This window comes from Rhamphochromis sp. 'chilingali', assembly GCF_963969265.1.
Source record: "Rhamphochromis sp. 'chilingali' genome assembly, chromosome: 19".
Classification (NCBI taxonomy): domain Eukaryota; kingdom Metazoa; phylum Chordata; class Actinopteri; order Cichliformes; family Cichlidae; genus Rhamphochromis; species Rhamphochromis sp. 'chilingali'.
In genome coordinates, this window is record NC_137946.1 from 12,892,245 (window position 1) to 12,918,971 (window position 26,727).

Sequence of the window (26,727 nt, forward strand, 5' to 3'; positions counted from 1 at the left end):
CGCCTCGCCCGCCCTAGTCTGAGGCCCCTCAGGGTGGAAAAAACACACCTCTTTCACCCAACACCGCAGCCTGTTCACATATACATATACACGTACATGAACAGACACACACAGAAAGACAAGTGGCCCTTTTCTTTGCCATCCCAGCCATCAGGACATCAAGCTCCGGTTTCAGGCTGCCTTGTTCTTTGGTTAAACGTACTTGGTCCTCCTTTTATTCCTTCGTTCCTGTAGAGTTAAAAAAAAAAAATCATGGGTATACTGTTCAGTCCTATATTTTCAGGCTTAGTTGTTTCTTTTTTTGGGAACCGGAGAATTTAATTGTAAAATTAGCCTGTCCCTGACACTGAGGAGCTCTAAGGCATTCTTTCCTCTTACCAGTCAGTATTTCAAATTCGCTAACTGATAACACTGACCTCAATTTTTGTTAGAAAATAGAACCGAATGAATTTTTAAAAAAATTACTTTTGTAAAAAGCTTGTTTTTCTGATTAAACTCTTTCCCCGCTTTAAATAAACATTCAGTGAAATGTGGTTTGGGAGGCGTATACTACAGTGTCAAGCAGACACTGCCATCTGCTGGAGTGCAAATTGAGGTGAAAGAGCAGGTCAGCAAGGATGAAGGCTCTAAGATGCTGGTTTGTAAAGTCAAACAGACTTACATCTGACAAAGTGCTGAGCAGCAGAGGAAAAGCAAGACAGACACTGAGAGCCACATCTAACAGAAATTCACTCTGTTTCTCAGTCACACACGAGTTGTAACCCCGCTAAGATCCCTTGAATAAATCAAGTCAGTCAGAGGGAAGACCTAGTTAAAACGTAGCATGAAGCTGAGCTGCAGCTGCTTATATGTCATGGTTTATGAATCTTAAGTGGATTTTGTAATTGATTGCAGAAGCAGAGTGATGATTATCGCTTTGCTGGAACTCGTCACATTAAACACGAGAGGCCTAACACATGTATGCGTTACTTGTGCACACAGTTAGACATGTGGATGCACACATACACAGAGGCACACACACATGCAGACACACACACACTCACACGCACACAATCACAGTTAGCCGTTGTCTGAGGAAATGAGGAGCTGTCTGGTGCCATAGCAACCAATGCGGATATCCCACCCTTCTAGAGCAAGACAGAAAAAAAAAACCAACAAAATAACAAAAGTGGCAATGAGAGATTGACAAGGCCCTAATGAGATCCCTGCTACAGAGATTATCTATCTATTTATCTGTCTGTTTGTCTCATCTAGCTACTGTCTGTCTTGTGGTCCCATTCGGTTTATCACAGACCGAATGGGAAAAGTAGAAAACGTTAAACCGCAGCTACGGCAACATCAAGAAATTTTAGGAAACAAAATGTAAGGAACAGAATAGCCACGCGTGGGTGAGAAAGGTGAGCGCACACTGATGTGGAAGGAGAGAAATGAAACAAGGCAAGACAAAAAATGCTCAGACTACTCTCTGGGGCACGTCTGTCTGTTGTGAGCACTGAGCCATTGCCTAAAAACACAGACACTGCCGCAGTCTGCATCAGCCTCCCTTTCACCGCCGTGGCTCCCGTTTGAACTGCGCTCATATGTAATACTATTATTCTGGCCCATATACCAGGTTACATAACACTCCGAGCCAAATCCTGACCTCAATCTGCAAAACAGTCACTCTTGCACTGATCAGAATGTTAGATTCCTTATGAGCACTGACGTATGTGGAGCACAGCAACAAAAAAATAGTCAAGACGTCACAGGACTGTTAATAGCCAAAGTTTGCTGGTTTGGTACTACCTACTCTGCATATGAGCTAATGACCATTGTTATTGTTTTTTCCCCTTCTGTAGGTGGCTCTAAGAACTTCTGGAATGGATGGAGAGCACCAACTGCGTTACCCCCCACCCGGTAAGTTTAGCCCTTATCGAGTCTCACTTCCTGGGCTGGCCTGCAGGTGGAAGTCACACCCACGGCTATGTACGCCACAAACAACATCCCTGTTGGAAAAAGACTCCACTCCCATTTACTTTTCCTATCTATCAAGTCTGTGTGATGTGATAATCATTGTTTGTGGCCACTTCATATCAGTAGTACAGCAGAGTGATAGTCTGTGTGTCTGTGTGGTGCTGATGCTATTTATGTCAGCAGCGTATGGCAGAAGACCACAAGAAGTGACTCAGAGCACTGACATGACCTAAATCTTTTTTTTCTTTACTGCAGTGTCATTGTGTTGTCTTTGTGTGAAGCCAGCCAGCTTTGCTCACACTGTTGGGCTTTGATGTGCTGCCCTGAAGTGAGTGTGGAACATGTCAGTGAAACTGTAGAGTCAGAGAGATGGCTGAATGAGACTCGAGAGAGGCCGTGACTTTGACTTGTGTGAAAAAGCGCTTTATAGATTAAAATAAATGTGTCTCTTGTTAGACTGCTAGTCAGGGATCATCGTAGGGGAGGTAACCCCTTAGTACAGATCCAACTTTTCCCTAAAGATATATATTATCCTCACATGACCTAGTTTTGGGCCGTTCATCTGCCTCCATGCTGTTGTTCTGTTACCTGGCGTGGCCCCGAGTGCCTCCTTCTCCTCTTCAGGAGTGCAGCGGCTGCAGCCCCACCTGACGCACTTAACTGTTTGCCTACTGATCTACGCCTTGGCTCGAGGAGATGGATGGAGTGGGGATTGGACTACCAGCCAATAACAGTCCTCATTCTGACAGCACTGAAGTGACTTGACACATGTATTCAGCCAATCAGAGAACACTGCAGCAAAGGAAGAAGGAGCCGTTAAAAAAAGGGGGGTGTCTTCGGTGTCCTGTGCTTTCACAGGTTTTGCAAGTCACAGCTAAATTGCAAAACTGAAATCAAACCAAGTTGTGCGGTTATTAACTAGCACGTAAAACCTCAACACGGCACTACTAGATGGGATTATTCATAATCAATACTGTCTTTGAATATAAGGCCTGTAGTTGATAGCAAAATGTCGGTTTTATGCTACATTGTTTAAAAGTAATCACTGCAGCCATTAATAGGCTTTTATGAGCAACACATCCCTGTCACACTGTTACTCTTGACTGCAGTGGCTAAAGCACCATGGTTTGCTTTTCACTTTTGAGACATTTGAAAAGGTTGGTTTTGATTTTTGTTGGTTATCATTCACTCACTCATAGCTTGGATTCACTCTCGGCTTATCTGGATCTAAAAAGAGACCGTCTTCCAGCAATGATGATGCATATAAAGGAAAGAAAAGCTTTCATCTGTGGGGCCTTTAGGTATATTCACCACCTCAGAAATATGGAATGCCGTCCTAAAGAATCAACCCAGGATACAGGTTGTTATCTTTAGAGTCTGTAAAGTCAGTTACCGCAGTAAAAGGTCTATTACCTTGTCTGACACAGCGTGGCAGTGCCGTCTTAACGGCTGCAGACACATGCCACATATCAGTGTCCAGCCGGCAGAGGACCTCTCTATTAGTGTGCCCCTAACTGCACATGTTACAGTCCCCTTATCGGTCAATATTCCCTGGGAGCTTAGATGAGAGGTGGTTGTCTTGAGTTTTTATCTTGCAGTGCTGGTTGGCGATTGTGTTTGAATGATTTTTGCATTTTAACCAGATGGATACACGTTTATTTTTCACCAACGTGATGTGTGTTATGTAAGTAGGGTGTGGTCTAGTTGGCATCTGTCGGTTTACATTTAAGTACAATATTTTTAAAAAGTAATAAATAATCAACGCTGCTTTTTATTACTCAGAAATATGTAATATATTAACAGCGTGAGCATGCGCGCTTTATTGAGAGGTGATCCCGTGTGGTCGCTGCCTTTATCACCTTTGAAAAGGATATTTTTTGTTATTAGTTTTTAGCTGATTATTAATGTAACATGTTAAATGAAATTTCAACAAACTTTTTTGGAAAGTTCAGCTGTGTGGTTAAAAAAACAAACAAGTAATTAGTTTGTGTTGTGAGTCTGGATCAGGATGCAGGTCAAGGATTATTTTTAATGAATTTTTAAACACTGAGATATGACAAAATTTTTAAAAAGAAGCATTTTGCTTTTGCTTCCTGAGCATGAGTGTGATTGGGTTATTTTGACAAAGATTATCAGTGTTTCGGAATTCTTTGTTTTGTTATCCTGACTTTTTGGAAAAATGTTCCTTCCATGAGCCTTGTAGGGTTTACTTTAAAGTCACGATATGTCCGTTTTTTTTTTAGTCTATAAAAAAAAACAAAGTTTCAGTTCTCGGGACGAAAGTCACAACAGCCGGTCCAATAATCCTTTGGTTCAGAACCTATAAAATCTACTTTTAAGTGACATATCATCATCTTCCGAACAACCATGTTTATATTCCTTTTGTGTTTGAACACTTACGTCGAAAAAAGGTCATGTGATACCTGGGCCACAGGATAAGTTTATTTGTCTGCGTGTTGTTTTCTCTGTCTATATGAAAGGTAAAGCACTGATTTAAAAAAGAAAGAAAAAAGCTTCTAAAAAAGTTGCTTATTAGATCCATGTTCAGTTTGCTTCAGCCAAACCAGTTTCTTTCTGCTACGGTTTTAATGGCAAAGCACTTACAGGCTTATTCACAACTGGATCTAGTGCTGGGTGTATTGAAAACAGAGTTTGAAAAATATTTGTATTTAAAAAGTTAAAATGTTAGATTAAAAGATCAAAAACACCTCCTAGTCTCTTACTTAAATTGTCATTAAGGGAGCTTGTCATAAGCAGCGATTCACCTCTCTGTAATATCTTACGCTACTGTTTCTGCAGACCAGCATGAATTCATTACTCTGCACTGTTCTGCATGTTTACATGACTCATTTACAGACTGTAAATAATCCGTTCAAAATGAAGGGCTACAAAATTACAATTTGAGTTCTTTTTTTCATCTAGAAAATAAATTTCTTGAATTGCTTCATAGCAACATTGTTATATTTTACAGGTAAAACAATCACAGGACAGTCTGTATATACAGTGCACTCTCTCATTCAGAACGTGTTGATATTTAATGATTTCTGCATATCTGTGCGACTTCAGTATTCAGGTACCGATCAAAAATTAACATGGTTTTTGATTTTATCCCGTGACCGCATCAGTATTCACGTTGATGATCAGCTCTTTTAAAATTGCATTGTGAGAGCCTGCAGACTGTAGTAGCTCTACTCACTGTGTGTATCTTTTTCCTGCCTCCATCCTTCCAAGCCTTACAGCTACAGTTCATGACTCACAAGGTACTCTGTGTGTGTGTTTTCTGTTTTATTTGTGTGCCTGAGCGTCTGAGTATACTGGAAAAGGCTATAGAGGACACAGTCCTGCATGGACTCTCAACGCTGCACAGGAGTACAAAAAACAGACAGATTAGAAAATCTATGTACTTTAGTGATCGAGGATATGATTCAATGTTCTTTGGGCGGTGTTAATGTGGTTGAATGACCAGTGTTTTTCATGTGGCCTCAAGAAGTGAAAGTGCGACTGAGTCATCAAATAGAGACACAATAGAACAGGAAACCACAGTGGTGCCTACACACCCTAGTGCCGTAAGCACACAGTTGGGTTACTTGATTGCTAAATTTGAAGAATTTTGCTTGCTCATTATGGCTTTCCACTGTTCAGAGTCATGTCTCACGTGTTTGGAAAGACACACCCAACAAGTGGTCTGATTTATTGCTTTGGAAACAAAAGGATTTGTTTTACAGAGAGATGTGCGGTGTTGAATCTTTCAGGCGAATTACTCACCGACATTTGAAAAAGACAGCAATTGTGCTTTTTTAGTGTTAACTGTGGATGAATATGTATCGAAGAGAAATGAAGTAGAAGAAGAAAAAAATGGTACTGTACTGGCTCACATGGTGAATAGTGATTTATATTTTGGGAATTAGACAGTCTATTAAAAGTCAGGTGAAACAGAGAGGAAAATTTGTGAGGTTGCCGAGAACTACTGCTGTCATTTCCAAAATGCGGCGTTTCAAAATGATTAGACTAAATGCAAAAGTCCTACAGGGGAGAGGGAGAATATGTCAGCTACACAGATGTAACTTTACATGTTACTCTGAACATGTCTCATGCAGAAGAATAGCTTTCAAAGATTAGTTCCCTGTAGGAAATAAATTAATCTCAAGAACTTCCTATTCAAAACAATACAACATATAAAAAGAAATGAGATTTTCCTGACAGTTTACAGACCATTTTTACTCTATATTATATCTTTTAAGGCATAGTGGCATCAACTATACCTATATGTCTTAAAGCGATATGTGAATGATTTAAAATTAGAATTAAAGGGCTGTTCCTATTTGTTGGATAAAAATAGCGAGGGATGACTTAGAGTCTGCTACTGATAATTATCATGATTCTCCTTGAATGTAGCTTGCGGTCAGTGTACCGCTGTCTGGGGAATCCTGCATGCAAATGTTAATTTTTTCTTGTTTGCTGTCTTAATCTGGCTTTCATTCTTCCTGACCAATTGCTGTCATCTCAGAGGTTCAGATTATTGGCTCTCCTTTCCCTCCTCCACAGCAGACATGTGTAACAGTCTGGTAATGTCTGTGTAATATTTGGCCTTTTCCAAACTAGGGTGATCCGCTTGGTGTTTATTAAAATGACTCAGCTTCCAGAGAGTGATGTCCAAAATAAAAAAGAGCAACTTGTTTGAGGTGAAAGGCGTGACCACACGCTGTAGACGCTACAAAGATGCAGTGTCTATGACTTCACCCACAGGTTTGTGAAGGGAGGTTTTCATGCCAGGATCTGGGTTAGCCAGCCCAAATTTAGGCAAAGAGGAGGTGCATGGAAGGATATGCAATAATGACTGACTGTGAGAGGCTGAGACGCCTGCCTGTCAACAAAGACACTAGAAAGATGCTCTAGATTTAGGAGCCTATTGGTCTTTGAGAGTCTGTCACCTGTCCTGAATCTTACAGAAACATTTATCAAAATTAAGCAAAATTCATTTTGTTAAGAGGGTAAACCTCTCTGTTTTAAGAATTTGCCAGACCTGCTGTGCTTTTTCAGATTCTTAAATATTTAGATTCGAATTTTGGTGACTGTTAAGTTACGTGCAGGTGACGCATGTTGAACGTGACACGCGAAACAAACGCAAATAGGTGGGATGATGAAGTGAACATAATACACAGGAAAATCAAAATAACTGGGACTTCAAATAAATGTTTTTTTTACACCCCCATAGATGTTAATAAGTGCTGTATGTCCGATTGGCACACCCATTATGGAGGAGATGTGCTACAATCTTTATAGTAAGATGTATTGTTTTCTGTAATAAAAGTCACAAAATGAAATCTTTGCTAATAGGCAACCAGTATGGTAACACCTAACAGCAGCCTTTTATGGGCAGATATTTTAAATTCCATAAATTAAATAGAATTTGGTCACTGAGATTAAAAGACTGCATGTTTAGAATTAACAGGGTTTCTTTTTGTTTGTTTTTATTTTTAAATTGAAGGCTGGAAAATTTACCCAAAGTAAAGTTTACAAAGCAAGTTACAATTGTGCTATGCATGTGCAAATTTATAGGTTATGGCTTTATGAATGGCTCAGTCTAATGTGTTGACACTATCATGTTTCCCAATATCTGAACAAATGCTATTCTAATGAGCACTAGCGAGGCAATTACCAAAGAAGAAATTATGGCAAAATGTCTTCTTTGTAATGTCTCTGCTAATACGAAGTAGTAGATGTGAAGTTCTGTTGTTGTTCTTGGATGATTTAGACTGAGTGTGCAGGACTGTCTGGTTAGTCGCTCACGTTTTCCCTGAAAATCCTCACCTTGATGCGTGTCTGACTTCAGTACTTCAAGCCCTTCACCTTTAATCCTCATTTAGTGTCATGTGATCATTTTATCCTTTTCACACTAATGGTGTGATTTGTTTCTGTCGTGTAACAGTGGGTAGAATTTTAATAGGAACGCACTGTTATTGTGCTCAATGTTTGTGATCTTTGACTTTTTCCACTTTTTTGATATGATCTTTAGCAGCTGCCCAAATAGCATAATTGTGTGCACAGTTGCACAAACTCTCTTGATGATTCACTGAGACATTTGGTGCAAATTAAGTTGTGGCACAAATATGACTCCCAAAATAATACTTGAACAGAGCAATTTAGATCCAGTCACAGCTGAAGCATACTTTACACACAGATAGATTGATCTCTCCGTCATGTGCTTGGCTCATTGGTTGCTGAGGTCCTGTGGTAATAATTACTTGGTGAAACTTGGTGTAAAGTGCACAGTGTTTTAAATTACCAAGAATAATTTAATGAGTAGTTCTAGTGCTTATTCATATCTATAAAGTAGCTGGGTCCTCAAGGTTTCTGGATAGTGACACTTTTTCTGTAATTTTGCCTCTGTTTGCAACCACAGTGGATTTTAAGTCAAATAATCAAGATGAGATTCAAGTGCAGGTCAATTCACGTTTAATTCAAGAGGTTTTACCAAAGTTTTAAATGAAAGGTTTACACTTCCACATTTTCAGAAGGTCGAAATTAATTGGACAAAAGAACCTAAATTTAAATACAAGAATCGTTTTCTCCCCCTAAAAGGGAGGGTGTGCAGTCGGTTCCATTTGTTTGTCTGTCTGTTTGTATGGCATCCACAGTTTTCATTATATAGTGTTCAAATGTTGTGTGATGGTAGATAACAACATCTTAGGCTAGGGCTGTTTGATATAACGATATATATCGGATGACGATATAAAGACGTCTATCATTTCATTTTACGCTATCGTTTGTTTTGTGGTGTCGCAAAATAAACTGTTTACAGCAATATTTTTTCGTCGTTCTGATGGTCACTGTAGTGGCTATATTAATTTCTTCTTTCTCTCTTTCTCTTATATTTAATATAACCACACTACAGATGGACAAGCGCATGTTTTATGCGTTGTCGTTAGCAACAACGACGGTAACACCATCGCATGTCCGCTTGTTTATGTTCCACGTAAACCTTTCACATCCTGGGCCATCTGACCTCAGGAATTCGCATGATAAGGTGGGGCCAGGTTTCACAATGAACACACCTGAAACTCTGGCTGATTGGGACCCACGCCCAGTTTCCCACCTTGGCTCAGGCGATTAGAGGATCATCAGGGGGTCCTTTTGTCCCTCTGTGGGGGGTCACTCCCACTAGGTTTATATCTGGGACTCTCCACCATTTGACCTTAGAACTGAAGAAGCTTCTCGGATGAGAGGTGAAACGTCTTCAAGCAACTTAAAGAAGTCCAGACGCTTTTCTTTGCAAGCTCCTTGGGCCTTTCACAATAAAGCTCAAGATCCTGTTGAGACTTTTCAAAATAAACTGAATCATGTGAAAGAGCAGATTATTTATGGATGAGAAGTAAAAAAGAGCCGTCAGGTGCTAAAAAATAAACCTTAGACTCAAACGTTAGAACAGGCAACTCGCAGCACGCCGTGTAATAAATACTCACAAAGAAAACGGCGGCCTTTATAACTTATGTCTAAAAATGTATAGTTTCATGCATCGGTTAAAACACTCGACTCCAGCTACATGACGCGCAGCTGGGAACACTTCCCGCAAGACGAGCTGCCCGAGATTCACATAATTTACAGAAAGTGTTACATTTTTGTGATTTATATCGTTATCGGGACGATAGAATTCTTATATCAGGATATGAGATTTTGGTCATATCGCACAGCCCTATCTTAGGCTGATTTCATTTTGGCAAAAATCGGGTCAATCATTTATGGATCCTCTTCAAACTTCACAACACTATACTAGAACCTGCAGGACGTGAATACTTCGGACGACTAAGCATTTAACCTTGATCTAACATTGTTAGCGCCCATGGACCTTGGAAAAAAAGTCAAGAAACCAAATCGAGTAATATATCATATGAGAGGGCATGAAGAGAGCGGTACGATACACTTTTTATTTTTTCGATGTAATGCCCTGTGACATCACAATGACACCATAAAGTTTCGCAAAATCACACACTGCATAAATATATGTTAACATTTACAGTTTTACAGTTTAGAAAAGCCAAAGATTTCAGCCAATTCTGTAAAGATAATAAAATACACAATTTTAATATGTAATGCTTTTAGGTCATAGAGCAAATTTACAAATCCTTTACTGCCTTGACTGATTGCCTGAACCCTAGAAACCAAATATAGTTTTCTCCTTTGAGATGCTCCAGACCTTGACTACAGCCGCCTCTGTAGTAAAGGGTTTCTGTTTGTCTGTGCGTCTCACTGACCTCAGTCAGGTGACTGACTTGAATGTTGGAGAATATTATCTTTCTTTACTTTAAGAAACTCTTGGGTTTCTTTTGCTCTAAACTTTAGATCATTATCTGTTTGCACTGTGAAGCTCTGTTTGATCGGTTTTGCAGCATTTGGCGAAATCTGAGCAGAGAGCATTGCTCTGTACACTTTATAATTTACCCTGATGCTTCTTCTATCTGCAGTCACATCATCAATAAACACTATTGGTGTGGTTCCAGTCACAGCCATGCATGCCCATGCCATAGCATGTTTGACATGTTTGACAGATGATGCGGTGTGTTTCGGATCACGAGCTGCTCTCCTTCTCCAAATTTTTCTCTTTCCATCATTGTGGTACAAATTAATATCGGTTTCAACTCTCCAAATTATATTTTCCTGAGCTGTGCAGTGTCTTTTCAAATGTTTTCTGACAAAGTCTAATCTGACCTTCTTTTTCTTGATTGTACCCAATGGCTGTTTCTTCTTGGCAGTGATACACTTACCTCCTTGAGAGTGTTCTCGACTCAGTCGTGAAGTTGTTTTTCCTGATATAATTCTATATCAAGCACTAAAGTTATTTTCTGTGGTCTTTCATGCTTTTGCATTTTGCTGAGCTGGCCACTGCATATATGAGATTGACGATAAGGCCACTCCTGAACTTTCCGCTACCTCTCTGATAAGTTTATGTTGGTTTTTTAGCCTAATCCGGCCTCCTTCTGTCACACCTGTATATCTTTGGATCTCATATTGAGAGTTCCAGTGACTACTACCAAATGCAAGATCAACACTTGGAATCAGCTCCATATCTTTTATATCCTTAATCTGTCTTGGGATAACAAGGGACCAGGCCTCACCTGGCCATGCAACAGCTTGTCAACTTTCCAGTTACTTTATCTGAAAATAGGGGACGGTGTATAAATATGGCTTACTTCTTAAACACAGGTGATATCTTTGTTAAATCCCTTAAATTAAAGCTGACATTCGATTGTTTGTTTTAATATTCACTGTGGGACCATACCAAAATATAAATTGCATAGTCGTGTCTTTCAATGTTATAAGGTGAAAATGTAAAATCAGACTACTTTAGCAGATTTTAAAATGTTTGCTCTGTTTTCCGTGGATAAAATGGGATCATTCTAAGCAGTAATGCTGTTAATTTAAAAGAAAATGCACCAAACAACTTAATCGTCTCCTGAAATCCTTTCGCACAATATTACATGTCAGATGGAGATCTATTAGGCCGGTCCTTCTGTAAAGCTGGCAAGAGACTTGTGGCCATCCCATCATTAAGTGGGGAATTATAAATCCTGAGAAGTTGTTAATCGCCACAGTCATTCAGATTCCATATAGACTCTACACGGCTGAGGACATCTATGAGCTGTGGAAGGGGCATGGTCCTGGGGAAACTGGGCCAATGCTATTGGACCCAATAGTGTTTAATTAGAGGGAGAGCTTGGCAGGGACCGATGAAGGAGAAAGGCTCTCAGGATGTTAGTCCAGGGTGAGAGGGTTCGCACACAAAACAGTGGCTTTTCATCACTGCATGACTCACTCAGTTTGTGTGTAAAGTATAGTGCATGTGCGTATGTGTGCGCATGTAGGGGGTGGGGGGAGAGAGAAAGTGAGAAAATGTGTATGTGTGCTTGTACTGTTTCCGTGTGTGTGTGTGTGTGTGTGTGTGTGTGTGTGTGTGTGTGTGTGTGTGTGTGTGTGTGTGTGTGTGTGTGTGTGTGTGTTTCTTACCTCACTGCTCAGGCATTCCAGTAGAGAAAGTGGTGTGAAGTGAAAGAGTGGCTCTCACAGTGTGGGTATTCATGGATCGGGCCCCCGTGGGCCAGTCAGGGCTCCAATGTTCACTGACAAAGCCTCTCCAGCCGGACCCAGACACACTCATATAGAAAGGGGAGCAACAGAAAGGAGAGGAACGCAGAAGAGGGAGACAAGGTAACAAGGGGAGAGAAAATTGGAGAAGGGGTGCGAGGGGGGCAACAGGAGAATGTCTGTTGGCAGCTCCCTTCTCCCAGGAATGCAGGTGTGATCGGTTACCATCTATAAGTGGACCAACCCAAATATTTTCTGCTCTGAGCTACAGCCTGGAGTTTTGTTTGGGAAAAATCTAAATGGATGCCTGTCTTTTTTGAATATTGTGTTTCAGATTTCCTAAGGGTTAAACCCGAGATGCTTTGTAGTGCCTCTCATCTTTACTGTACCTTTACTTTAAATCACTGTTACACTGGAAACCACTTGCTAACCCCGTATTCATCGGCACCTTTGTCCTTTTTTTTCTCTCCCTGCTGCCGTCGGACTCCATAAATCTCTCTCTCCCTTCTGAGGAAGTGGCTCCTCCCTTTCTTTTTACATCAGCCAATCCTCTCCCTCTCCCAGTCCCCTCTACTCCCACTAGCATTAAGCCAGCAGCTTGAGCTCTTTGGATTCCATGAAAGTTTATTCCACTTGGCCGTCCCGTCACTGCTCCCCCTGCCCTGGCCCCTTCCCTAGATCGGGTAGCCTGGTTCACTGTGTCCTTAAACAACCCGTGTGCATGTACAGGAAAGGGGCCCCGAAGTAGGGAGGCCCATCTCTAATCCTTACTTTTCGAAGAGACAGACTCGCACTGGAAAGTCTTTATACGGGCTTCTCTTTATTTATTTCTGGCTACAGTCATCACACAGTCTAATTACCACAGTCATCAATAACAGTGTTATCTGGTAGAACAGATGTGGTAAAACAATATAATACAGTGCGTACGACGACTGCTTAGCATGTACTCTGCAACTGATAGGAATCATTTAGAAAAGATACAAAAATATACATCCTGAAGAGAGATGTTTTTCTTCCACAGCATCTTTTCATGTTAATATCTGGAACATACAAATATTTTTTTGTTTTCCCTTTTGGACAGTTTAAGAAAGACCCCTACAGTGCAGTATTCACAAGGCGTTTGTGATGCTTTATAACAACTTTTACGTTCCCCATGAAAATCTCAATCGAAGGGCTCTCGTGCATCATGACTTTTGAATCGAATTTGCATTTTTAAAGAAATCAGGTGCAATTTTCTTTGAGATACATTACGTATTTCTTAAATACATTTATCTCATATTGAGCTGTAGCTCTCCTCCTGCTTGCAAATGTGGAGCCCTTATCAGTGTTAAAATGGATGGGTGGGTGGCACCTGCTACCATGAAATTGATGGCCCTGTCCTGAAGGTGCATAGTCACACAAATTCTAAGTGCACAGCAGCCAAGAAATGGCCAGAAGACAGATGATATTCGATATTTGAAGTTAAATTAATCATGAGTCCACTGATATCCAACAAAAGCTGTTGATTATGAATTAAAAATGTGTATTTTTTGAGGCTTTCCTGAAATGTATTGTTTACAAAAGTATATTGCTCAGTTTGTCATCAGTTAAGAATTTGTGGGGACGTTGTAGTAACGTGGAAGATAAGATTTTTCCAGTTACGGCTGTGAAAGCATAAAGTAACAAGGATACTTCCCATTAGACCTTGTTAAAATATTTTCCCGTGTGTTGGACAGAGCATCTGGTTTGTTAGAATTCCTCGCCATTAGAATTCCTTACTGAGACAAGAATTGTCTCTAAGCCATGAATTCACCAAACTGCTGAAAACTGGAATAAAAAAAATCCAAAAAAAAATCACCAAGGTCACAGCACTGGCACAAAAATAAGATTTGCAATATGCACATCTTAAAAGTTTGATTACAAGCTGGTTAAATGAATGTGCTGGCATTAACAGTAAGCTGTTTTTTGAATGATTCTGTTGACAACTAAATGCATAAACCTATTATAATGAATGGAGCACCGTTCGATTTGTGCAGATGTTTTAGGGTCGACTGATTTGATTACACTTTAGTAATAGTAATAATAGGTGATAAATTAATCAGGATATGGCAGTACAACTCACAGTAGCTATAAAGATGCATAAAGACGACTAAAAATATACCTAGTTATATTGGAAGGTATAATTAACTCAATTCATTTAATGATATTTTATCTTCCTGTTATGGATGGTGCTTTGATAACTTCTAAAATCTGTAGATGAAGCATACATGATGTGACTTCAGTTTCTGTGTATACCGAACCTACAGGTGGATGTTGGGTGTAGGTATGCCTTGTAAAATCCTAAGTTGGGCAGCTAAAGCGGGGGTGGAGCATTTGAGAAAGGGGGTGATGCAGTAAGTGGTGCAGGATGCTGTCTGCCTGAGCTGTCTTAAACTGCTATAGCTACACCCCGTGTTTAGAGATGTAGCTATTTATATTGGGTTTAAACTGTAAAACCAGGAAAGCCAGAAACCACAGTTACAAATCACCTATCCAACAATGTTGGGCAACTGTTCTACAATACAAAACAGGCACAATCACTCTTTTACATTATAAACTAGGGCATGAATGGATGGCTATTAAATATGAGTATACTGAAGGCACAGTAGACACACTGTCATATGGCTCTACGATCCCAGTGACTCCTGATCCCCTCAAATCCCTGATGAGCTAGAAGCCATGACCCTGGCATCTGCCAGCAGTAGCAGAAGAAGCAGGAAGCTATGACTGAGTCACACCTAGACAGATGCTGCGTATGACAAAGTCTCAGCAGTGAAACTGCCAGCAAGCTCTCTGCTACTGAAACTCTCACAGGGCAAGATGAATCGTTAAACATCGATCCTGACTTCTTTGGCTCCAAACTACACTAAATTATGCGAAGCAGCTGCTTTACATATTTGGATCACCCTATAAGGTTTCTGTTTGGTCTAAAACTGCTGTAAAATGTGGTCGTCTGAGACGTTCATCAGTGATATTTTACAGTATTTTTTGAGTGTGTCCTAAAAAGGGATACTATTTAAAAGACAGCAATAGTTGTGTTAAACCTTAAACTCGTGTTGAAATTCTGTCCTTCAGATGAACAAAGTACTTAGAGATGCCTGAGAGAACGCCTGGTCAGTCACTCTGTGCTCCTGCTGGTATGTGTTGCAGAGGTGCAGCTGATTTCAGATGCAATCTTTGTGGAAGACTTTCTTTTTAGCAGCAGTGTTTAAGTTGATACTGCATATGTCTCAGATGGAAGTAACCAAGCAAACAAGCATCACACTCAAATTTAGCAACAAGCATTTAAAAGGTGCGGTTTAAAGTCGTACAAATACAAAAGATTTGTGGCGATTACTAAACCCAAACGAAGGCTTTTACACACCCATACAGGACTTTTTATTGGATTCCCATGCTCATGTTTTTAAAATATATGTGTCTAACTTGTTGGATTGGTCGGGATTGGGGAAACTAGTATCACATTAAGCAGGAAACATCGTTCCTGAAAAAATTCTTCAAATTCAAAGATACAAATGAATATCCAGTGAGACATGAGATGTAGCAACACTAACGATCATCTATAAAATTTGAAATAGCAGAGACAAACAAATCAAATGTCTGACTGACAAGATTTAAACAGATACACTTCTTTAGCTGTATAAAATGTTAATGTTACTCATTGGATTCTGCTATAGTTACGGTATAAACCTAAATAAAAATCCTTGCTTTTTAAGAAGAGGTTTACTCTGGCTTTCCATTGACTGCACTGAACACAGAAATGTCACTAAATACTTCCAAGTCATTGCAAGTCAGGGTGAATTCAACCACCCCAGTGTGTCAGACAACACTTTGTCCAGTCAACCAGGTTTGAAGACTTTATTTTCCTAAATTAGTTCTTTGGTTTTTAACATCTGTGCTGCACTAATTTGTTTTTCCAAAGTTGCGATTATTTATTGTTATAAATTGCAGTATCACTCCTGACAGTTAAATGTATTGTGAATTTAGATTTTACTCCTCACAGTTCAAGTCTTTCTATCTGCGAACACCAGAATTTAGAAAGAGGATTCTGTCTATGATTAAATAAAGATTCATGTTTAGTTTTTAGTCACATGGATTTAAAAATGATAGTAATGAGATTATGACTTTATTTTTTTTCTCATAGCCACTCTGATTGTACACTGTGTGGAGGCCAACGGTATATGAATATTTAAATATACGCACATGTATTTTCCCATTTTTAGTTTGCTGTGTGTGTTTGTGAGCAGGTATGCATTTGTGCGTACATACATGTGGTGGTGCATGCATGCGAGTTAAGTTTGATGTGCGTAAGTGAAGCTGTTTGTCTCGTTCTGTCCTGTGTGTTCAGAAATCTCCTTTTGCTGCAGACAGTCTGGGGTGCAGAAATGGTGCGGGGCGTGGGGGAGGTAGGCAGCGGACATGGCGGCAGGCCAGAATCAATTGGCAGTGTAATGAGATGGCCTGGTGCCAGGTAACCATGGAGCTACCCTCTTTGCCTGTCTCCCAGTGCAGAGTTCAAAATTAAACTGAATGAATGAGAGAGAGAGAGGAGGGGGGGGAAGAAGGGGAAGGAGGGCAGGGAAATGAGGGTCTGAAACGGCAGGAGTGGAGGGTGAGAGAAAGAAAGAAACGGCAAAAGAGGAGGGTGGCTGATGAGGGGCTGTGTACTATTTCTAAGCTCCGCTGTAAAATCTAACTTGAGCCCTTATTTCTGAAAAAGAGGAGAATGGAGGGGGTAAACTCAATATCCAGCCAGGGTTTTTTATACTCTGGAATATCTCAAAATGCTGTTTCTATCCGTCTTCATTTTGCTTCAGTGCGCTGCCAGTTAAAAGTAGACTTTAAAGGGAGGAACAAGTGCACTTTACGTAGCAAAAAAAGAAATCAGACTCCATGAGTTTTTATCCTTGATGTTGTCCACGTTGAGCTGCTTCCTTCCTTTTGCGGGTCTCAATTTCTTTCTTTAATTTCCCTGCAAATCTTTGCATTTCTTCAACCCCCCTCACAGGCCCCACACTCTTCTTCCTGTCACAGAAGATGTGTTAATATTGAGCATTTGGCTGCTTTCTTAAAGTGATTAGTTCAAGTCAGTGGATCCTTCAGATGAATAGAAATTAAGTAATTAATAGAGTAATTACATCTTTTTCTTCTTCCTACAGCCTTTACCCCTGCTATGTCATTGTGCTTGCTCTTTTTTTGTATCTCTTCCTGCACATCATCTTCAAGAAGCCACATTGGGTAGTTTTTCAGTTCTGCTTTGGCTGACGTATACAATGGTGAAACACTGGTGTACAACCATGATTACACCAACTGAAGATCTGTCAAAACCTTTATTAAAATAATAATAACACTGAATGTGAAAATGTCACATTTCAAAGGCTCTTAGTTTATAATCTGCATTGATTTAAATGTGTTAAGTGAAAACCAAAGTGCAAATTAAACAATTTTTTGTTTTTGTTTTTGAATGATTCGCACTATGAAGGCAGTAAAGTCAAACAAATGAAGGAACATTTTTTTGCACAGTCCATCACAAATCCGAAACTCTGTATAAACTTATTTCCAGTGACAGCAATTGAGTTTTCTGCACTAAAGCTTATGTCTTCAGTGTGTTAGAAACTGGCTGAAACAGGGCAGAGCAAGCCACATATCACCAACATTTCTGCAACAAGCCACTAGTTTTTATGTGGTGATGAAAGTAAATAGATGCTATATTTATGTTGCCACCTGTCCTGATATGACCTGCGCTTTCACTGGGATGTCGTCTTCATTTTCTAGCATATTTAGAGAGGGGGAGTGCTTGATGTCCTGTCTGCACGGTACACCCTGTACAGTAGAAAAGCATGCTCAACAGTAGGCCTCATAGCCTGCGAAAAACGGCCAGGCACTCTCTGCTGAAATGGCCCAGACTTTGAGACTTTTGAGTGCACATTGACAGAGAGACGAGACAGTGGGCCAAGATGTCTGTGGTGTGGATTAATGGGGAGGACTGGAGAAAGGGTGCCGCAGTTGTGCGTGAGCAGAATATTTGATGGGAGAAGCGAGAGGAGGGAACAGTGAGGGACAAGCAATTGAAAGAAATGGGTGAGATGAAAGGGGGAAAAGATATAAAAATTGGACTGCAACATTCAGAAGCAAAGATGTAGGAGTGTGAATGAAAAAATATAGGAAAAAAAATATATGTTGCTGCTGTCTCATGTATCCCACTGGTTCTTTATCCTGCTCTCTCCTGCATGAGTGCGTCTTTTCCACATTCATCCTGCTGCACTGGGTTGATTATGGGGATGAATTCGCCATGAAGGCCGTCCTCACGGACACCTGAAAATACAGGCACAAAAGCAGAGAACGAACAGTTAATTTTTGTGGGTACTAAGTAAAGCAAATGTCGAAAAAACTGTCATATAAAACACTTTAATTATGAAAATTATGACAAATTCTTTAATCGACTGCACATCTTTAATCATTAAGCTATTTTATTAACTTTTATTAACTTCCTCTTGTGTATCTAATGCCCTTATCTGCTTTTATTTGACTCAACCAGCAATAATTTTCCAAAAAAGACAACATTTGGGGAGCTTAAAACATGATATTTGCATGAATGTATGTACTTGAGTAAGCTTAGTATGTTCTGTAACATTATTTAACAATTATACCAAACCAAATTATAAATCCTACACAACATTGTTTTTATTTCACTTTTATATATAGATTTGACCTAAAATCTCAGCCTGAACCCTAAACTCTGGTGGATTTCACAGGTGTTACTGCACGTTTGTGGAAGTTCATGAGAAAATACATTTGGAGTGGGCGGTTATTTTATATTTTGACTGCTATACCCAAAAAATTAAAATCACCCATTATACTTTTTTATTTTTAGGTACTCATGAAAGGATCATTATTATGTATAATGCTATTAGACAAGACAAGAATCATGGCTGACATCACTGGACCATCCTTTTACTGTGGGAAGCACTAGCTGCCAAGAAGTCACTTAGTGCCAGTAACAGGAGTAACTTAGGGTGATATATAGGTTCTTGTAGAAACTTCTTTATCACAGACGCAGCTATGACTCAACTGTGAATCATAGCCTTAACATGATTAGACATTTACCAATGAAGTAATAAAACAAGTGAGAGTGAACTATTGATGTTGCCTTTCCTGTAATCTTCCACATATCAATATTTGCAAAATACACAGTATATAATTCTGTCCCTCTAAACATTTGAATGGGTTAAACATATTATAAATAATGTATTAAGCCCAGAATAGTTTCATGTTTACATTTCAGTCTACTGATGTAATGAATTCAAAGGAAGCAGTGGTATTGTTCATGTCTCAGTGTTCTTATCAGCACATTCTTTCCAAATAAAAATATTACAGCTTATCTTAAAAATGCTGTGGCTTTACAACATGGATGAAATAACAGTTTAAACAGTGCATCATGATCCTGAGTGATCTGAGTAATAAATACCCCCTGTGATGTGTAAATATTCATGCATTTTAAGGTATTTTACATACTTTAAGCTCATAATGAGATTAAACTCCAGCAGCCTGTTAAGGGCCTGTCTTAAAAAATGCACAATGCAGTAAAAGTACAGAAAAGAAAACCAGTGTGAAGTTTTGATTCAACAATCCTGAATGGTGTTTTAAGCCCAGTGGATATCAAGAGCTATAGCTAGCATGTCATTATAGTAAAGTGTTAAAAAAGGTCATTATGTATTAATAAAAGCCTCACTCCTGGGGTGGAAAATGCAAGTTGGTTGGATGTACAGCATCCAAAGAGGCTACCGACAGACCGGTGCAGCAGGACAATAATAAGGGCACGTATTGTAAGGAGTCAGTTAAAAGGTCACAAAATCTAATTAAAACAATGAAATCCAGTTTTAATCTATGTGTCTAAGACCTGGATTATGCAGCGCACTTGTCACTGCATTCACTGACATAATGTTACCATATGAAAAATGTTGGTAATGATTTTTTGCCTATTGTTGGCAGCCCTCTTTCTCTTCCCCACTTTCCCAGGCTCTGAGAGTGGCTTTAAGGGGTTACCTTGTTAGAGGTTTGGGGTTATGCCCATGTCGGTCGCTCTGTTTTCTCCAACCTTCTGTTTTTGGAGAGGCCCTTCTCTGTGTCGGCACCGTGACAGGGTTCTTGGCAATATCCTGAAAGTCAAATCTGTTCATTTAGATTCAAGTGGTGACCATGGAGCAGACAGCAGCCCATTGGCATGCTGTCGCAAAACTAGTATCCAGGGCAGTTAATATCCTGAACCCAACATTTGTCCTTTTTCATAACACTAACAAGCTGATATGCATGGAGGGGATCCGTGTGTGTGTGTGTGTTAGTTGTTGTTTTTTTTAAGAATGCCGCATACTCAGGCTTTCTGTGCAGTTTTTACCAGATTAAATTTTGCTTTTAAATTAGCTTATTCTGCAGAGGTCAGGGTCAGATACAGCAGCATCTTGCTGTTTTTCTAATCTCTTGCTTTAGGAAACTTTGGTTGGGTGGTTGCTTATTGGTATGAGCTTCACTGAACACGCTTCCAGTCAGCAAGAATGTGAGGCAGCCATTTTAAAATCTGAAATGGTTCTTCCAGTGCTGGTGAAGATGACCTCACTGGGAGGTCAGTCCCTCAGATTTATGTTGGGTATATTATGTGTATGATTAGTGATTTGTGTAAAACAAATGTAGACGCGCATCTGCTGAGACGCATGAGAGAAAAACCTTATTGCTGTGAGTGATAAAAACAATTGTATAGATTTAACCCGGAAAAATTTCAGATGGCTTCGCTAAAATAACTGCAGCATCTTTACTAATTTGGTTATTAAATATGATGTTTGGAAAATAAAATCCCTTGCCCTTTTGAATGTTTCTAGTAGAATTTTGGCTTTATATCAGATAGGTAGTGCTTTTTATGCATCGTGACTGCAAGCAGCCAGTAAACAGTCTTCAGATACTCCACTAGAAATACCCAAATGTAAATGTAGTACTACCGACTGCAGCAGCCATGCTGTTTAACTACTGTACTGTTGTGACGTCAAGAGTGGTGCTGAGTTCAAATAGTCACGAGAGGAGACTGTTCAACATAATCAGTGATGTTTTTATTTGAAATTTGGGATTCAAGACGATAAAAGTGAGAATATAGCACAAGATTACATTTTGTTTTTAAAAACACTGAATTTATGTAATATAATAAAATATCCATTATTGATATGCACATATTTTTAAAATAGAAATTATATAGTGGTTGAGCAAAAGTCACCTGTCCTGTGAGGCATCTGAGAGCATTTTCTTAAAAACAGCAACAACAAAAAAACAGCAACAACTTGCAGAGCATCAGGATTCGAGCATGTGCACGACGAACAGTAAACCACATGAACCTCACTCATTTACAGTTGTAGCTTTCCCCTCCCCACGGTGGCCCGAAAAGAGTTTCCAATGGACCGACAACACAGCTGTACGCCATTCGTCCGGTGTGAAAGACGGCTAACGGGACAAAGGGCACGAGTGAGGAGAGGGAAACGAGGGAGAGATGCTCGCTGAATCGCCCAGCCCACCCCTGTGCAGGACGGGGAGCACCTCTCTTCCTCTCTGCTCATAGCCGCTTTCTCCCGGCCCTCAGCCATTTTGGAGAGAGCAAAAAGTGGCTGCTTTCTCTCTCCCTCTCTCACTACGTGGCATAGCTTTAGAAAGGTTTCGGCTGCTGTGTTTGTAGCAGCAGAGAAGACACACTTTGCAGCTTGCACTTTGGGAGATATTATGTTTGCAGAGAAAAAATTCTGACGCGAAAACAAAACCCTTCCATCTCGACTTTTTATTTTTTAATGAATTTTTCCTTTTTTTTTTCGTTTCCCTTGAATTCAGCTGCTAAGCCTCTCTCCTCCTTGCTGTGCACTTTTCACTCATGCTGTTTCCTTTTCTTTAATAACTTGCGCTGTAGTTTTGGTGGCCGGTCCAATCCCTCTTTTCTTTTTTAAAGTCATGTTTTCTCATCTCTCAATTTGAGTTTTTTTTTTATGTAACAGAGTTCAAGACAAAGGGATATGTCCATATTTTGGCAGCGCTAAGAAGAGACAGAGCAGCAGCCAAGGATCCTGCTGGGATCCAAAAAAGCCAAGCAGAATGAAGCACCAAAAAAAAAAAAAAGAAAACACCACCCTTTCCTTTGCTTGGTCAGAAATTCCACTTTCTCTGTAGCCAGCCCTGCGCTGCCACTCCTCCTCATCCACATCTTACCGCATTCAACCTTTTGCCATTTCTCTCTTGCCGTACCTTTTTTTTAAAGCCGATTTGAGGTTTTTGTACCCCGGAAAATGGGGACTGGACAACGGGTTATGAGTGCGTAACTAGGAGAGAACAAGGGGATGTTTTCTTCTTACTTTCGGTTGTGATTTAGCGTTTTTTTTCTGCTATTAGTGTTATTATTGTTGTGCTTCTTATAGTTTTTAGTCGTTTGTGTTTTTAAGGGTGTGCTTGGATCACCACGTGTTTGTGTGGTTTTGGGAATGTGTGTGAACGGGTGTATACTCCCTGTGAATGTTAGACTTGCTGCTCTGTTCCCAATCAGTTTCTGATGATTTACATTCTGCTTTTTTTGTTGTTGTTTTGTTTTGGGGTTTTATTACATTTTTATTTTAGGTTTCTTGATTTCTCCTAAAGCGTTGGCCTACACTTCTCTTCGAGCCTGACTTCATCTGAGTGTAGAGGACGTTTGACCACCAGGTCCAGCTTATGCCTTACTGGTATGTTGGCGATTTACGAAACTTACAGTTTTCTTTTTGTGGAAGCGGTTCAAAATAGGGTCTAACCCACACAATGTGACGCGTGCGTGATTTTTATTTGATTTTTTTAAACTTTGCTTATTTTTCGATGGTGTTCGCTTTATGTTTTCTCTCCAGAAAATTTTCTAAGGTCCAGAGAATTGCATTATTGAATTTAATTTATTAGGTCATTGCAAATAAGAATCACTTTTATTTTTATAATAAAAAAAATACTTTGTATTTGGCAGCGGAGCGATTAAATGTGCTTTGTATTTTGTCTTTATTTTGTCTTATTTAAGAATATATAACTGCATGTGCTGGATGTGTTGTAGCATTTGCTTTTGCTGCTCTGTTGGAGACGTGGTACTTGTTTTTATTTTAATCATAGTGTGATATTTCATAAAATTCGTGCAGCGCAAATATGCCTTTTTATTCAGTGCAAATTCATTTTCTTTAGTAAAATATTTCCTAGCGATGTGCGTTCTTGTGTTCAGATGTAAAACTATTTACAGTATACTATCCTGACATTTCAAAATTATACCTCAAAAGAATGTGATCAGTGGGGTAAACACACAAACACCGCATCTATTACAGTCATGTGCCCCGGCCTGTCCTGTGTACCATGGCCTAATTTCCACGCTCATCTCTATTAGATGCTTAAAAAGGACACATTGTATATCCCCACACTGAAGCAATCTTAAGAAGTACAAGAAGTGAAAAATACATGAAAGGATTGATACTCAACGCGTGGATTTATTCTTTAAATATCGGTGAAATAGACTAAACTTTTTAATGTTGATGCATATTTTAGTTGCAGAAAGACCTACATGCAATGAAAGCTGTGCCATGTTGAGCCTTATCAGAGTTACAGTGTTGTCCATTGTGGTTTGAACACCCAGTAAGAGGAGTGCCATGATGAATCAGTGGAGCTGAAAGCTTCAGACAGTAGAATGAGTTGTCTGCTTAAATGTTTGTTGATTTCTCTGCTTCTTATCCGCTCTCAAAGTGTTAATGCCAGCTGCCACGAACCCGTAGATCCGAACTTGTGGTGACTGGCTGCACAAGCTCGTATCTATAGGTATGTGTCTTCCTGGTAAAAACAGCATCTGCCCAGTGCTTTTAAGAAAGGCGACTAGATCACTGGAATTATTTTGGAAGCAGGTTTTGACTGGATAACCATAAAGAGTGGCATTTCTTAATCCTTGATTCCCACAATTAAACAGCACTGACCCTGCGTGACCCTGTATCCTAGGATGCAGGATATTCTCTACCAAACTTATCCCACGTGTGCCGCCTCGATGCAGTGACCCCACCCAAATTTGTGGGTTGGGCTAAATGACGATGTGTCACAACATTGTACATGACAGACTATCTTTGGCCTCTACGTCAGTGTTGCAGTTAAGTAAGGAGGACGACTTATTGGTGAAATTTTTCTTCAGTTTCTGGTAAAATAAAATTACATTGCTTGTGGTAGTTTTGAACTGCTCGCCCGGCCCTACAGGGCAGCCATGCTGCAGCTTCCTCCAGTGTTCCGCAGGTTGAGGTAGTAGGTTGTATAGTTCAGAGTGACACCACAGGAGATAACTGTACAGCCTCCTAGCTTTCCCTGAGGAAACACCACACAATCTGTACACTGATGGATTATTTCATAAATGCCAACATCTGTGCAATATTTGTGTATGAGAGTTTTATCGCCTGGTTGTAAACACAGCTTCTCTGTCAGGTGGTTTTGTGTCTGTTTCTTAATACACTGAAATTTCTTCTGTTTAATTCAAAGTGTTGTTTTGGGGTTTTTCGTTTTCTCCTTTAAGCAGATATGGGAAGAGATAAAGATATTTTGCTAAAGACTTGCATGAACATGGCAAACACTGCATCTCGTTTGACACTTGGAAAACAAAGTTGAAACAATGACAGCACAGATTAGGGAGGGGGGGGCAAAGAGAAATCATTTCAAAATATGAGGAAAAGCACTAGCATGCTGCTGCAGTGATGTTTGCGGGACGCTCTAATGAAGGAGATGTCACTGAAGGGAAACACACCATACAGCCGCAGGGGAAGAACAAGGTCTTGGCGGCCAATTATGCACAAAGTTCACTTTCACTTAACCAAAACGATATACTTCCTCTGCGCAGCTATGTGGTAAAGACACTGCTGTGATCAAAACAGCCAGTAACAACTTTCACTGCTTCAAACCAAGAAAACCACAGGCCCCTGAAATTATCTAGGTTCCTGACTGCAATTTAGAAATGCGCTGAATTACTTCTTAATTTTGGCTGTGTTCAGTTTCTCGGGCTTCGTCTCAGACCGTGTGACCTATATCTGCTCTTCGGGCATATTTTCATTGCATACTTTTGATCTCTGTTGGATACTACATTTTTTTAAACTCCCACTTTAAGGTGTTGGCATAGACGCTGCCAGCTATGCATACACAAGAAATTAATGAAAGTGTTGTTATTTAATTTGTTTTAACTGTTTGGGGAAATATGGATCTTTATGAGTAAAAAGCAGTTTTTAGTTGTCCTGCCATGAAAGTATTTAACGTGCACGTAATCTGTTAAGCCTGAACTGTAAATATACATTAGACACTGGATGTAGCGCCGCTAGGTTAGAGATGGTATCCTACTCCTGTAGTGCGGTATGCTGCTGTGTACAGATGTGTAGTGCGGGGAGTGTCATGATGATGAAAGACTGTTTCCACTTAAACTCTATGCTCTCTGTCCTAAGGCCACCGGGTTCGAAAGAGGTGGGGTAAGGAGCTCTTTGGGCCAGAATGAAGAAGGGGCCCTTGGTACGGGGCAGCTTTTGCAAGAGCGCAAGCATTCAGTTACAGTAGATACAACGTGAATCGACTGTTGGGTTTTTCACTGTGCCTAATTATCCTTGCTTACTTTTTTCTCCCCCTCGCCCTTCTTCTAGAAAAGCGTATTCACACTTCTTTCTGTGCTCGGTGGTTTGTTGTTGCCATGTGGTAGTGCATTACATTATACAGCAGGAGGCATAAAGGAGCTCTCCCTGACTGACCCCCCACCCAGCACACACGGCCCACCCTCGCTGTGGAATCTGTGCAGGTTTTTTGTCTTCTTTGGAAATTTCTATAAATAGTCCCGGTTGACTCTTGTCGTGTTAGTGTGCGAAGACAAGGTGGAAGTAAAACTGAGCATAAATGAAGGGACCCTTTGCCGCACTGAAGCGCACGTGATGCCTTTCAGACATCGTGACATGTGATGTCCGCGAGCAAGGAGAGATGCCTTAAAAGTGAATTTTCGATTCAAAAAAACGAAGAAGAAGAAAGAAAAGAATGAGGCTCTAATGATACAGAGAGAAATACAGCAAAATGTAAATGAGAGCTGAAGAAGTGAGAACTGTCTGCCTGATTTATTATTTTTAAATTGACTTCAAAATAAAAGAATGACCTATTTAAACCAGCAGGGGGAAAGGGTTGGGGGGCGATAGTGTTGAGACCACACAGGCCATTTTTCTGCTGTCACTGATCTCAGCCTATTGTGCGCTGTCCGTCAGAAGAACCCTGGTAATTCCCTCTGCTCCCCATTTGTCTCGCTTTCCTACCATCTTGTCTCGTGTCTTCCCCCCCTCTTTTTTTTACAAGCCTTTTCCACTGCTTTACAGTGACTAATACTGATAAAATATAAGACCACCACACACACCACAATGCTTCCAGTTACATTTCCTTTGAAGCTCCCTGAACTGGTGCGTTCACTCTCTCTTGCTCCCTCCTTTTCTCTTGTTCCCACCCTCCTTTTCTCCATGAAACGCACGCTGTAATACCCAGTCACTCACAGACACAGAGGGCGAGAGACACAGGAACAGAATACTGGACATGCTACTGGAGCAGGATTTTTCTTTTTGTTTGCCTTAAATGAAAAAGGAGCTTGAAAGAGACATTGTAAGATAAAACTGTGAC

The 26,727-nt window shown here is 40.1% G+C and overlaps 1 protein-coding gene across 1 annotated transcript in view; it reads left to right on the forward strand.

Annotated features, from left to right (window-relative positions):
* The window catches only part of LOC308387126 (uncharacterized protein), a gene marked incomplete at its 3' end in the record, with an annotated part of 49,478 nt that overhangs the window by 15,142 nt on the left and 7,609 nt on the right, over positions 1 to 26,727 (forward strand). Inside the window, exon 2 of the mRNA XM_080867024.1 lies at positions 1,839 to 1,896. Coding sequence (XP_080723150.1) covers positions 1,860 to 1,896 — 37 coding nt within the window. The 5' untranslated portion in view covers positions 1,839 to 1,859. The remainder of the gene's footprint in view (positions 1 to 1,838; positions 1,897 to 26,727) is intronic.